Here is a 15,397-nt window from a genome sequence, read left to right as displayed (position 1 = left end):
CCTTTACTCCACCTCATGCTGTTCCAAACCTGCTAGACTTTCTGTCTTCAGTGGAAGATAATAAAAAAATAAAAAATTTCATTGACCTGACTTTTTATGGACAAAAACGTTCATCCAAATATGTTTGAAATTATGACAGAAGGAATCTCTTTAATGTCATAAAAAGCTTGTTCTAATTTGATGCTTTAAAATATAAAGTATCTTTTAAAAATCAAATGAAAATTATTCAGTTAAAGGGTTAAACATGACTGAATTTTTGAAAAAATGGCTAGATAAGATGCAATCTGGAAAATGCACACATAAATATTCCAAATTTGACATAAATATTGGGTGTTTTATGGTATTGAAAAAGTCGGTGTGTCAGCACTTTTGGAAGCCGGTTATTTCCATCTTAAATGGTTCCCATTTGGTTTTCATAACATTCGGGAAAACTACTATATGGAAAACTGAATCTGCACTCCTGTAATTGGCAATGACCAAATGACATGCACATCAGGACTCTTTAAACACAGGCATCCTCAATCTCCATTCCACAGCGCAGTAACATGCTTGAAAAGGTTTTAGAGCTGTTTCTATTTTACTTTAATTAAATTTTTAACAGACCAATGCACTTGGTAAGTGACAAGCCTCCTGAGGCCTGCAAAAACTATAACTATTAACTTCTTTTAATGAGAAAAGTATTGTGTTTTAATGCAAATCTCTGCTGCTGTCTGGAGAATGGTCAAAGAAAGCTAACTTTTATGAGAAGCGTGAACTCTGAACACCCACGCTAGCGGAAGCGCTGCAGATGGTCTCCTCCGCGCGAGTATTAATCTGTCAGCATGGGCTGTGGGCAGAGCGTCAGAGAGGAGAGTACGCTCCTCAGATTCAGGTGTTGCCTGCTGTGTGTCATGGCAGCCTGTCATTGGAAACGCTGCTGGAGTCCTCGCTCCTGAGCTGAAGTTTGCCTTGCTTTTATTGGCCAGAGTTGATCTTTCTGAGTTGTGCTTAGTGTCTGCCTTCCCTGCAGTGTTGCTGACTGCCATGTATACTTAATTGTTTTAGGGTTTTTTCCCCCAGGAATTTTATTCTGAATATGATCACTGCCTGGTGTGATATGATTTATTTAAATATGATTCATTCTAGTTGGAAAGAGCGCACAAGTCAACCGTTAAAACGTTTAATTTCTCTTCCCTTAGTTTACATGGTCGATTATCAGATGCTGTGAGAAGTCTATCAAACAAAAACAAAAAAAATCTGCCATTAATACATGATGTTAGCTAACTGCGTGATTTTTATTATCTAAGAACTGTACAATCTGACATATGGACATTACTTTGCACAGTGACCTCTGATAACAGATCACTCTATTGTAATGTAGAAACATGCATTTTCTGTAAAACTGCTTTGAAACAAAGTGTATTGTGAAAAGCACTATACAATTAAATGTTAATTGAATTGTTTTTTATCTTTAATTAAAATAAATTAGTGTCTACGTATTATTTATATTAGTTTATTATTAATATTGATATTTATTCCTATGATTTAAATTAACATTTATTGTGTGTAATTTTAAATTTGCTTTGCTTTTTAAGCATTTTCTTTCCATGTTTTTAAAATTCATTAAATTATAGAATTTTTTGTCATTGATGTAATTTGTATGTTTCATTTTCCATTTTGAATGGGTAAGTGCAATCAGATCTCTATCTGTTCACACTGGAAATGCACTGGAAATGCATTGGAATGAAGTGGACTGTTCTAACTAAACTCTTTCTTTCAGGATAGGAACCTCATCCTGTATCTTGAAACAATTTGAACATTCACACCAGTAAGAAGAGTCCTGTGAGATAAAATCAACATGGGGATGCGAGGTCTGCTACTGGCCTCTGTGGCAGTAGCCGTTTTAGTTCATCTCTCTAGTGCTGGCCTGGTTAAAAGAGTAATTAGACACAGAAGAGAATCACTGTCACCAACCACTGAGAACTTGACCCTCCCAAGTCCTGACCAGCCTGTGGTTTTCAACCATGTGTACAACATCAACGTTCCCACTGGATCCATGTGCTCGGTGGACATGGATTCACCAGGAACAACCGAAATTAAGCCAAAATCGGAACAATCTGACCAGCACATAGAACACACCATGGATGGGGAGAATCAGATCGTTTTCACACATAGGATTAACATTCCCAAGCAAGCTTGCGGTTGTGATAACCACATGCCTGACCTGAAGGACCTTCTGAACAGACTGGAAATGCTAGAAGCAGAGGTATCCAGTCTAAGGGAGCAGTGCACCAGTGGAACAAGCTGCTGTAGTGCTCAGGTTGCAGGTGAGGCCTAATATAACAGATAATTTGGCAGTCCATTAGGAGGCTGAGTCTCATTACAAATGTATTCAAAAGAAACATAACAAAGCTGATTAAACTTTAAGGGAGAGTTCACCCCAAAATGTAAAATTCTGTCATCACTTAATCATCCTCATGTTGTTCCAAATCTGTGTAACCAGTGGTTGAATAAAACAGCACAGGACATCTGTATGAGTATCTTTCTTCTGCAGAACACAAAAGAGACATTTCTCAGTATATCTTTATGTTCCACAGAAGAAAGTCAGTCAAAAAGTTTTGGAAAAACATGAGGGTAAGTAAATGATGAAAACATTTTCATTTTTGGTGAACTATACCTTTAACTTTTGTTCTAAAAAATGTATCGGCTAACATGCATAACACAGATGCGTATAATGTAAAAATATAGATTTTTCTTTTTCTTTCATACGTGGTAGCTCAAACGAGTTTAAATCACTACATGAATGTTAGAAGAAGCTGACAGCAAAATGTTCCACTTATTGCTAATGACTCAACACGGTTTGCTTCCATCCAAAATGCGACTGAAAAAACGAGAAAGGCACAAGCTAAATGAAATTCACCTTCTTCCGCATACATAACCAATAATTGTAAGATGTAACCATTCAAGGCTTTCTGTATCATTTTCTGTATCATGATCCTTTGTAGTTTGTATACATGAGCGTAATTATTTCTAAACATATAAAATTCAAACCTGCTGCAATCTATTGTTGGTTTGAACAAGATTATATCAGCCTCCCCAAAAATTCCTTCTATGACTGCATAGATTTAGATACTTTGATTAATTTCATCCTCACAAGCGACTCGGGTCATTACTTAGTCTTTTACCATGACCTCAAAGCAAACATGTAAAAATAGATTTTTCATTGGTTTCATATACAAAATGTGTTCGAACCATAACAAGCCAATTATTTTTAGTGAATCAAAAACATGAAGCTCAACCAGTGTACTGTACAATTCCCATCCCCACCTAAACCAGCATGAAAGTGTTTTTCACTCTCTTTCTCAGGTGAAGTCACAACCAAACCCTACTGCAGTGGCCGTGGCAACTACAGCACTGAGACCTGCAGCTGTTTGTGTGAGCCCGGTTGGAAGGGAGTCAACTGCTCTGAGCCAGAGTGCCCGAACTTCTGCCAGGATCAAGGCCGTTGCGAGGATGGCAAGTGTATCTGCTTCGAGGGTTTTGGTGGGGAGGACTGCAGTATCGAGCTGTGCCCTGTAGATTGCGGTGAGAATGGAGATTGCATCGACGGGGCTTGCCTCTGCGAGGAGGGCTTCATCGGTGAAGACTGCAGTTTAACCAACTGCCTAAACAACTGCCTTGGCAGGGGGCGCTGTGTGGATGACGAATGTGTATGCGACGAGCCTTGGACGGGGTTTGACTGCTCTGAGCTCATCTGTCCTAACGACTGCTTTGACCGTGGCCGCTGTGACAATGGAACCTGCTATTGTGATGAGGGCTTTACTGGGGAGGACTGTGGGGAGCTTACCTGCCCCAAAAACTGCAACCACCGTGGCAGGTGTGTCAATGGACAGTGTGTCTGCAATATTGGGTACAGCGGAGATGACTGCTCCAAGCTCACCTGTCTCAATGACTGCAATCAGAGAGGTCACTGCTTCAATGGGAAGTGCATATGTGACCCCGGGTTCGAGGGCGAGGACTGCAGCATTCTCTCCTGCCCCGACAACTGCAATGACCGAGGACAGTGCGTCGATGGTGAGTGTATTTGTGATGCTGGATATGAAGGTGACGACTGCTCAGAGCTTTCCTGCCCCAATAACTGTCACGATCGTGGTCGATGCGTCAACGGGAAGTGCATTTGCAAAGTGGGCTTTGCTGGAGAAGACTGCAACATCAAAACTTGTCCCAATGACTGCCATGGACGAGGAGAGTGCATAGACGGCAAGTGCATTTGCCATGATGGCTTTGCTGGAGAACATTGCGGTGTCAAGACCTGCCCCCATCACTGCCATGGACGTGGACAGTGTGTGGACGGCAAGTGTGTTTGCCACAATGGCTTTGCTGGAGAAGACTGCAGCATCAAAACCTGTCCCAATCATTGCCATGGACGTGGACAGTGTGTAGATGGCAAGTGTGTTTGCCACAATGGTTTTGCTGGAGAAGACTGCAGCATCAAAACCTGTCCCAATCATTGCCATGAACGTGGACAGTGTGTAGATGGCAAGTGTGTTTGCCACAATGGTTTTGCTGGAGAAGACTGCAGCATCAAAACCTGTCCCAATCATTGCCATGAACGTGGACAGTGTGTAGATGGCAAGTGTATTTGCCATGATGGTTTTGCTGGGGAAGACTGCAGTATCAAGACCTGCCCCAATGACTGCAATGACCATGGACAGTGTGTGGACGGCAAGTGTGTTTGCCACACTGGCTTTACAGGCCATGACTGCAGCGAGTTGACTTGCCCCAGTGACTGCCATAACCGAGGACATTGTGTAAATGGCCAGTGCGTGTGTAACAGCGGGTTCACTGGGGAGGACTGTGGTACAAAGATGTGTCCTAACAACTGTTTGGACCGTGGCTACTGTGAAGATGGAAAATGCATCTGCTTTGAAGGCTACACTGGTGTGGATTGCTCTGTTCTGACCTGCCCAGAAAACTGCAATGACCAAGGCCAATGCCTGAATGGAATGTGCATATGTGATTTAGGCTTCACTGGCGACGACTGCTCTGAAAGTAAGTCACTATAATTCACACAGAATATATAAAGCTGCACATGTATAGCTTTTACTTACAGTTTTGGCTATTATACTTTCTCAAAGATGAAGCAGGTGTAAATATAAATGACTTAAGGTGTATGTGTATTAAGCTTAGCGTCACCAGACAAAATTTGCAAAAATAACGTTTTTCAAACACTCCTACATATCTGCCATTGGTCAGACAAACCCATAATTCTTCCCCAAACTGCACATAATTGGTTGAGCCAGTGGGTTAGGCATTAGGCAATGTTTACACTTTGTTTACACATTTGAGGAAATCAATCATGAATAGCTTACTTAGTTGTCTCTGCACATTAAGCTATCATTGGAAAAGTATTTATCTTAACATTTCTCTTTCCCACAAATTGTGGCACAATATCAAGGAGATGTTGTTTTCCAAGTTCTGCATGTTATCTTTTGACTCAGAGGTTCTTGACTAAGATGAAGTCAATCATTTGATCTGTTTCAATCCACAGTCTCCCCACCCAGAGACCTTACAGTGACTGAAGTCGACCCAGAAACAGTGGACCTCACCTGGGTCAATGAGATGCTTGTGACAGAGTATCTTATCACCTATGTGCCTACGGCTACTGGCGGTTTAGAAATGGAAATGAAAGTCTCTGGTGAAAAGAAGACAGCCACTATTAGGGAGCTCGAGCCTGGCATAGAGTACCTAATCAGTGTCTTTGCTGTCCTGAACAGCAAGATGAGTGTCCCTGTCAGTGCCAGAATCGCCACACGTAAGTCACACATCATCTAATGCTTGGGAAAGTTATTTGTTATATTGTCCTGAGTATATTCTGCTAAGCTGCTCTATCTTACGATCAGATCTCCCTGAACCTGAGGGTCTGAAATTCAAATCGGTTAGAGAGACTTCAGTAGAGGTTGAGTGGGACCCCTTGAACATCCCGTTTGATAGCTGGAACCTCATCTTCAGAAACACAGTGAGTGTCCTGGCATCATAGGGCTATGAATCAAAAGTGTATCACTGCCCTCATATATTTGCCTTGAAGTTGTAATATAAAAGGACTGTTCTGTTTGCAAGTAATAGTTTAAAATGAGAAAATAGCTGAGTGGTGCCACTAAGCAAAAGCTACTGATGAGAAGTCTGCAGTTTTCCAAGACAAAACCCTCTAAGAAGCTCCTGGCAACAGCATGTGTGACCATGTGCCACAGAACTGTTATTGTCTCTGTAATGCTTTATTTTCTTTCTCAAGGGCTTATGCAAACTCTAAAAAACAGCACCATTAGAACATGCAAACCTCCCCTACATCCCTCTTTCAAAACACAGCTTGGCAGTCTCATTCACACATCAAGTTTAGAGATGTCAATGCCAAAATAACTCTCACTGTGAAGTGAAACACTCATCCAAGTAGAATCAGCTAAAAGACCCAAGTGTTTACTCTCAGGACACCCTCTCATTACCCTGTAGCTCATAGGAGCTTGACTTTGTTTTCCTGAGGTTGCTTCTTTGATGATTTGTGGTGTTATTAACCAACAGAACCTTTGACCAGTGATCTGTTTTCAGATTTAATATATTCACCAATTCAATTAACCAAAAAATATGTTTTTGAATGGCAGAAAGAAGAGGATGGAGAGATTTTGAACTCTCTCACACCACCTGAGACCACCTTTGAGCAGTCTGGTCTTGGACCTGGACAAGAGTATGAAGTTAAGCTTGAGGTCGTAAAGAACAACACCCGCGGACACCCATCCAGCAAGAACGTTGTCACAAGTAAGCAGCTGTCGACGCAATTAACAGGCGGCCATAACCAGTCTGCTCTTTTTCAGGCCTTTTTTATTTTTTGAAGAGCCAGAATGTCTTAGAGGGCAGCCAGCATTTTATGTTAATTAGCAGTTATTTGCAGTGCAGGGTTCTGCTGAAAATTGAAATGTTTAATTTTGAGTTAGACTAACTGGTAATGATACCTTATTTTGCAAGACGTTAGCACTTGCCATTTGCTACTTTTGTATTACTACACCGGATCAGCTAAACACTACCATTCTAAAGTTTGGTGTCGGTAAGATTTTATTTGTTTGCTTTGAAAGAAATTCCATCTTTTATTCAGCAAGGATGCATTAAATTGATCAGTTTCCACAAAAATATTAAGGATCTCAACCATTTTTAATAAATAAAATTTTGATAATAAATGTCTTGAGACCCAAATAAGCATATGATTTCTAAAGGATCATGTGACAACAAAGACTAGAGTAAAGGCTACTGAAAATTTAGCTTTGTGATCACAGAAATAGATTTCATCATAAAATACATTAAAAAAATTGAAAGAGTTATTTTGAAGTGTAAATTTGATTTCTAAATCAAATAAATACAGCCTCAGTGAGAATAAGAGACTTTTTTTCAAAAACATGAAAGAAAAAGTATTTTGCATCCTCCAATTTTCCATGCTAGTGTGACCAGACTTTTACATCTGAGATTTAAGATTTACATCTTAAACAAATTAAGTTACAGTATCATCTTTATACAATTTAAGGTCTTAGTCATGGTATTGAATAATATATTTTTATTTGATAATTTGTTGCTATTAATAATTCATAGCTTTTGTCATATATTTTGTCATCTTCCTATATCAGTATGAAACTAAAATATCATTCTACATATTAACAAATATAAACATTATTGTATTGCACCACATTTCTGAGTACCAGTTACAAGCCTTTTCATCCTCTTTGACTGTAGATGATTTGCTTTAAATAATTGTAGGATAAGGGTTTACCCTCAAATGGTGTACTACTTTTTACCATTTTGACATTTCCCAAACAATCTTTCACTTTTATCAATAGCTTATTTAAAAAAAATAACACACACACAGAGATTATAGCCCTATTCTGAAAAGATGTGCCGTTACAACACTGGCCTCTTACGCTGTCAGTGCAAGTAACCAGTTTCCCTTCACAACATGCTGATTTTGCTGTCTTACAAATGTCTAAAAAAATCTCCCAGCATGGCTCTAACGCTCCATCTACTCCATTTCTTCGACTTGTGCCACATAGGATTTGCATTAAAGGAGGACTAATTGCTCAAAGTGAGTTCTCTCCCTCACTCTCAGTGTGTGGGAGGCACCACTCAGCAACATGAGAGGCTGTCCTCCCGTGAGATAACTGGTGCATTGGAGTATCTTGCATGCACAAATCTGCTCTAAGCTGCATGCAGTTCCTCTATATTATCTTATGTTCACATAGGTATCTGCTCTCAATACACTTCCTAATGTGACAAACTGATCTTACCATAGAAATTAAGACATATATAGTTATTTATCCTCTTTTAAGTCTTGGAGAAAGTATACAGGTAAAATACCTTAATCTTAATGCCGGAATATAGATATAAATGCATCTGTATAATAGCAAATAGTGTTTGTTTGTTTTTTTCAAATCAGGGACCCCCTGGGGGTTGTGGTTCTATTTCAGGGGGGAAAAAAAGAAATCTAGCATTTTTACTTTCATTAAATGAAAAACTATTTTTGTAATATTTGCAGATCTTTTTTTACATTTAATTTACTATTTACTATTTTAATCATTTATTTTGGTTTAAGCACAGTGACAATGTGGAAAAAAACAATGATTTATTTTAAATTAAATGAATAATGAAACAATTAATATTTTTATACATAGTATAAATGGGTCTTTTTGAATAAAAATGTATAGCTGTCATTATATTTTATGTGGACAATTATCATATTTGGAGGTCCTTGATATCAAAAAGCTGTTTTTAGATCATCTATTTGCATAGATGTTCCCATTATGTAGCTTTTCCTCTAGCTTTCACACACCTCTCCTCTCATCCGCAGTGATTGATGCCCCCAGCCAAGTGGATGTGCGTGATGTGACGGACACAACAGCCCTCGTCACTTGGTTTCAGCCTGTTGCTCAGGTGGATGGGATCTCTGTGTCCTATGGCCCAAACACAGATTCCTCTGACAGGAACACAGTCAAGCTTTCCTCAATGGATACCCAGTATCATCTGGCTGAGCTGTATCCGGACACCGAGTATGAGGTCTCTCTTATGGCCCACAGGGGAGAGATGACCAGCTTTCCCGTCTATGAGACCTTCACCACAGGTACAGACTCCTTTCAACAATTAGAAATCCTTTCAGCACATCATAAAGTGAATTCAAACTTCTTTAGCAGGTCTACTGATAATTGTGGTGCACTTAGACATTGCATTGAAGCAATTTTGTTTGTCTAGCCCTGGAGGATAACCATATGTTTACAAGAAGCATTTTCTTTCATCCACATGTTGACGTGCGTTTCAGACCTGGATGCCCCAAAGCACCTCAAGGCAGTTGAACAGACAGATGAGAGTATAACTCTGGAGTGGAAAAACAGCAGAGCCAACATCCTGAATTACCGTGTTAAATACGGCCCACTTTCTGGAGGGGAGCATGGAGAACTGGTCTTCCCCAGCGGCCCGCAAGACACCACTCAGGCTAAAATCACTGGTGAGAGGCCAGTTTGAATTACACAAAATTCCTCTCCAGAGATTACAAAGCGATTACAAATCAATTACAAACAGATCATAGAGATTAAAAACTACGTATGAAAACAAAAAGAGGGAAAAATAAGGCAATCCTTTTTGAGCATTCTCAAAAAGGATTTAAAACAATATGAAAACTATTGTTCTGTATGTCTGAATAGAAATAGACTAATTTAAAACTTTATACATTTTAAGTTTTTTATTGCATTACTTGTACCATTTACCACTTATTTCCAAATGAGCGCCTTTGTTTTAGTGGCGTAAAATGTTTACACGACTAAAGTGGAATGAGATGCTATACCCTTTTTGTTGATAATGCCTTATTCATGCCTTAAATGAAGTAACACTGGTGCTTCAATGTGAAAATCCCAGTCAAAAAGGGAAAGTGGAGGCTTTCTTCGTCGCAGCAGCACTTCTATTATACATTTGCGCTTTGAGGCAATCTCCTGTGCTAATTCTTATTCTCTACAACCATGTGTTACCGCAAGCAGGGATTATCATGGCTGGGAGAAAAAAAATATATTCAAAATGGATAATAGATTCTTTGTCTGGTTTGCTCCTTTGTCCTTGGGAGGCCTGTTCCCTGTAAATAAGGCGGACGATCTGTTCGGCTAATAACGCAGAGCCTCTCTCTCTCTCTCTCACACACACACACACACACACACACATCTCACTAGTTGTCTCTTTCACACAGTTATTATCTGTAATTGCCGTCACGCCTGTGATTTTATTGATAATGAGCTTCCTCTGCATTAGGCGTAATTTCATGCTGGAGGACTCCTGTATAGTGACCTCTGCAGGAGCCAATACAGGCATTAAAAGGGGTAAAGTGTGGGATTTGGGCTAAGGGCTCTTATGAATGGGGGCTGTGGGGATCTGAGAATCTCTTGTATGATGGTAAATATTGTCTCTGGCATGTGGAGAAGCTCTTTGATGCAGCCACTGAAAGGCATTAGATTGATATGGCACGCAGATGAAATTGAAACCAGGCTGTTGCTAGAATGAAAACAATTGCCTACCATGTAGGTTCCAAAAACAACCAATGCGAGATATTAATGGTTTCGTTTTGTTTAATGATTTGAGAGAAATGATTTTTGTTGGGTTTTCTCTTAGGCCTTAGGCCCGGGACCGAGTATGGAATGGGAGTGACGTCCATTAAGGAAGAGCGTGAGAGTTTGCCTGCAACGACCAATGCTGTGACTGGTAAGACTTAACAAAAATGGTCATTAACTCACAGGTGTTTTATGTACATTTATTACTTTGTTTAATGTGATTTTCTTTCTCATTTTCTTCTCTTATGATATGCAACAGCATGAATGAAACTGAGTAAAAAAGTGCATGTGAGATCTTTCATAATAAAGCTCAGTTGTAGGATTTATAATTCTGAAAGGAATAGTTCAAGAAAAACAATTTACTCTCTCTCATGTCAAAAGTAAAAGGAGGACTGGGGCTGTCAAGTACCAAAAGGACAAGAAAAAGTATCATATCAAAGTGCTCATTTATCATAAAAATGGTCCATATGACCCCTGTGCTTTCTGAAGTCTTTGTGTGACAAACTGGCCAGTAATGTAATTTGCTGTGGTCAATTGAAAATGAATCTTTTGGTTTGTTCATGTCGGATTTGTGAAAGATTCATTGTTGAATCTTTTTAATGAATCACTTGATCCAGTTCACAAAACAGGTCTGAATGAATTCAACTCATTGACCGATCTGGTTGCAATGGTTAACAGCTCACTGGATTATCAAAAGTATTGTTTAGCTTTAGAAGTCAAATCAAGTCAAGTCACCTTTATTTATATAGCGCTTTTTACAATATAGATTGTATCAAAACAGCTTCACATTGATAACATGAAAATAATACAACAAAGTTGTTTCTAGAAGAAAATTGCATCATCATCCACCTTAAGTAAGGCAGATCAATAATGTTGTTGAATACCAAATGTCCCCAACTAAGCAAGCCAAAAGCCAAGGCGACAGTGGAAAGGAACCAAAACTCCACCTGGTGACAGAACGGAGAAAAATATATTCAGAAGACTATGAATATAGCCTGCTGTCATTTTATGATATTTTATGGTGCTTTTGCATTCTTCTTGAAGCTTGAAAGCTTCAATTCCCATTCATTGTAATTGAATGTAAATAAGCAACCAGTTTCTTCAATCCAGTTTCTTTTCCTATTGTATTCAATGAAAGAAACTTGCACAGGTTTGGGACAAAACAAGGGTGAGTAAATGATGACAGAATTGTCATTTTTTATGAACTAATCCTGTACTGTTTTGTCCCTGTCCTCTTAGATCTTGATGCTCCCAAAGAGCTTCAAGTAAGTGAGACCACAGAGACCACACTGACACTTGTTTGGAGGAGGCCGGTCGCCAAAATCGACACCTATGAGCTAGTGTTTGCATCTGCGGTCGGCGAGAGAACTGAATTGGAGGTACCTGGTGCTGCCAATACCTACATCCTGAGTGATCTGAACCCTGGCATGCTGTACACCATCAGCCTGACTGCCAAGAGAGGAAGAAAGATGAGTGCGCCAGCCACCTTGTCAGCATCCACAGGTTAGTGTGCATCATTACATTTTCATTTATATATTTAGAATGCATCTTCACATCCCATTTTCTCTTGCTTCTAGAGTGACAAAAGCAATACTGCTTTGGATCATGAAATCGGCTTTCCAAAAATATGATTTGAATCTAATCTTTCACACATAAACATTTATTCAGCAGGCCACTGAGGATCTGAAGGCAACTCAGGAATTTATTATCTTCACTATTTTCCCCCATAAGTGTCAATATTTATTTTGGAGTTTGAAGATATTGAAGTCCTTGTTCTATGAATTTGAATTAAACATTTTGTAGCTCCTTATCTTGAGAAGACTTCTATAAAAATCTCAAAATATTCATATTGTCAGTATGCCACTGAAAATTGAAGCCTAATATCCCCATTCTCTCATTAGTGGCATGTGGGTTTATTTTATGTTTTAAAGAAAAAACAATGAAAGCCAAAAGCACTGTGGTCAGGATGCCACTTACTTAACTTCCAGAACTTTGTTACAAAAATGTTCTTGCTTATATAACAAAGCAATCATTAACTAAAACCAGGGAGCTACAAAATATAACCTCAGTTGTTTGCTTTGGTTGCCAAGGCAAGACAACAGATAAAGTGTTTCTCAAGATCCCAAAAACACACACACACACAAACTCTCACACACGCACAGAAAGCTCATTCATGTGATAATCGTCAGAGTGAGCCCACTCCCCTTTTGGATTTGCGTGATTTGACCACAATGAACTGTGGGGCGGACTGATAAATAGGACACATGCTGAGCCGCCTGTTAAAATGTTGTCTCTGGAATCACCAGCACTATAATCAATGCATTTATTTCAGCAGCCATTATCGGCCTTAGACACGGCACACAAACATGGGCATACACTTCCCTCAGACCCAAAGGATTTGGGAAGATGGGGGGCAGGGAGAACTCTAGGTCTGGCTTTCTTCTGTTCACTAAATGCTTCTCTGGCATTATTAGAAGAGTTTCAGCTTGTAACATGGAGATGTGGATATCTGATGACTGAGATCTCAATGGAAACATATCAGGACATAACCAGGCCAAAAAAGAGAGAGCAAACCATCACATGCATGCATGCACAAAGCTATGTTGTGTTAAGGTACGGTCACATTAGTGAAATAAAAAAAACGTGTGTAGTGATGTATGAAGCACATCTCAGACAGAAGTCCCTTTCAAACCAAGCAGTTGGTCAGTGTGGTGAATCTCCCTGTCCAACATAAACCCTTTCGCTCTCACATGAAGTACCCAATTGCATGGTTTCCTATTCAAATTACTGGATTTTGCTTGTGACAAATGTGATCGCAACTTTATGGTGTAAAGAACATGCATGCCTCAAAGCCCATACAGTGGTGTCTATGTAGAGCCATAAAGGGTTGTGCATGCGTCCAACAATGGTTTTATCCAAATGCCCTTGAGGTGTTTGTGGCTTGAGGATCTCACCGCAATAAAGCCATTCTTTAATTCTACCTCCTCTCATTCCCATCTGCATGCAGTGAGGACCACTCCTCAGACTTGCATGGGCCGCTTTCAGTGGAAAGAACTCTATTGAATAAGTGTGCAAAATGAAACAATTTGACCAAATTTCACTTCCCATGAATGGCACAAGATGATCAATGAGTTGTTTTGCTGTTTGACAGCTTCATATTGTTTCATTTCCAGGTTTCAAAAGCGACAAGCGGCCCTAATGCCTGGGAAGGTCATTCACTTCATCCCCATTGTCACCCTATTTGCACGCCACGTTTCTGCCCTCTTGAATGTGCATAGACAGGATAATGGTTAGCCCACCGTGCATCTCCTTGCTATCTGCCCTCACTTTGCCTGTGAATGCTGACAATGCACAATGATGTTCAATTATAGGTTGCACTGCGCTGCATGGCTGCATGGCTGCCTCCCATGTTTGAAGTGTTCAGCGTACCTCTGCTCAGGCAGGCTAGACAGGACCTTCAAAAATTAATGGCTTTTCTCAGGGCCATTAATACCAAAGCTGTCTCAGCAAACTGGTGCTTGGATGCTAATAGGTTGTAAGAGAAATGACTGCAAATTTGTTTGTTTGTCACTACAACTTTCTGAAAGTTATTACTTGTGTGTTTTTTTTTCACCGCATGGGCAGATGTTCCTGTTCTGTTTGGAACAGATGGCGATTAATTTTTTAGGAGTAACAAATTAAGTGGTTTATTGTTGTTCGACTTGCTCATAACATGGATTTTTCCCCCCTTTAATTGTTAAAATAATTTGCATTGTTTTGAATAATGTAAAACATGTTGCACTGTGGATTTTTTATGTCTTTTTTACCTTTCAGGACTTTTTTTTTCACCTCAATGACATTTAATTCCAAACAACAGAAATTACCATCATCTTAAAGAGAGAATGCCTTAAGAAGTCAAATCTCTTTAGTTACCATTACCCATGATGCTCTTCTCCTAAATGTATGTTTTCCTGCCAAAATAATTATCTTCTGATCTGTTTGTAATCCAGATGATGAGAAGCCTCAGGTGGGAAACATCACCATCTCTGATGTGTCCTGGGACAGCTTCAGTGTGTCTTGGGAGCTGGACAGAGGAGAGGTTGAGGGCTTTCTGATTGAAGTGTCTGACCCAGATGGCTTATTTGATGCCCAGAACCACACATTATCCAGTCAGGAGTTCAGCCTGGCTGTCACTGACCTCTCCCCTAGTACTTTCTACAGGGTCACACTGTATGGGCTGTACAAGGGAGATCTCTTAGATCCTGTCTTTGCTGAAGCCATCACAGGTATCATTACTTGCCATGTCTTGGACCAGCTTGGTTGTCTTTTGGCATCTTTTCTTTTCCAGTCTTTGGATCAAATGCTGTGCCTCAAGCAGCACTACAGACTAACCTCTTGTCTCTTTTAATTTGCAATTTTTTTCATCACATCACATGTTGAATTGATTCTAACACGTTTTTTTAAACCAGCTTTTTTGTATCCTTCTTAGTGTTTTCATCTCTCCATCTATATCTATCATCTCCATAAAAAACTAGTATTTATTTTATTTTCCACTATTAATATAGAAGGTTGAGTAAATATTGGGCACTCTCAACTAAATAACATAAATATAATGCAGCCTCATCAAAAATTCCTGAAGAAAACCTTGTTTGAAAATGCCTACTTCCCTACCACACTACCGAAATTGTATTCGACAAGGATGCAATTGATCAAAAGTGACAGTAAAGATATTTATAATGTTACATATTAAATCATTTTATTGTTACATTTTAAATGATTGTTGTGCTTTTGAACTATCTAGTCATTAAAGAATTCTGAAA

The 15,397-nt window shown here is 39.4% G+C and overlaps 1 protein-coding gene across 2 annotated transcripts in view; it reads left to right on the top strand.

Annotated features, from left to right (window-relative positions):
* Positions 1–15,397, top strand: part of tncb (tenascin Cb) — a 94,163-nt gene that overhangs the window by 68,839 nt on the left and 9,927 nt on the right. Inside the window, exons 12-21 of one of the 2 annotated variants that reach the window (XM_084113327.1) lie at positions 1,760–2,306; positions 3,346–5,031; positions 5,531–5,794; positions 5,883–5,998; positions 6,636–6,789; positions 8,861–9,130; positions 9,326–9,511; positions 10,660–10,749; positions 11,838–12,101; positions 14,588–14,863. In XM_084113327.1, the coding sequence (XP_083969453.1) occupies positions 1,838–2,306; positions 3,346–5,031; positions 5,531–5,794; positions 5,883–5,998; positions 6,636–6,789; positions 8,861–9,130; positions 9,326–9,511; positions 10,660–10,749; positions 11,838–12,101; positions 14,588–14,863 (3,775 nt within the window). In that variant the 5' untranslated portion in view covers positions 1,760–1,837. The remainder of the gene's footprint in view (positions 1–1,759; positions 2,307–3,345; positions 5,032–5,530; positions 5,795–5,882; positions 5,999–6,635; positions 6,790–8,860; positions 9,131–9,325; positions 9,512–10,659; positions 10,750–11,837; positions 12,102–14,587; positions 14,864–15,397) is intronic. The other variant, XM_084113328.1, reaches the window with a different exon arrangement.

Source organism: Abramis brama, assembly GCF_963993115.1.
Source record: "Abramis brama genome assembly, chromosome: 5".
In the NCBI taxonomy this organism is placed as follows: Eukaryota; Metazoa; Chordata; class Actinopteri; order Cypriniformes; family Leuciscidae; genus Abramis; species Abramis brama.
Note: the sequence above shows the minus strand (reverse complement) of the source record. Positions and strands in the feature narration are given on the sequence as shown.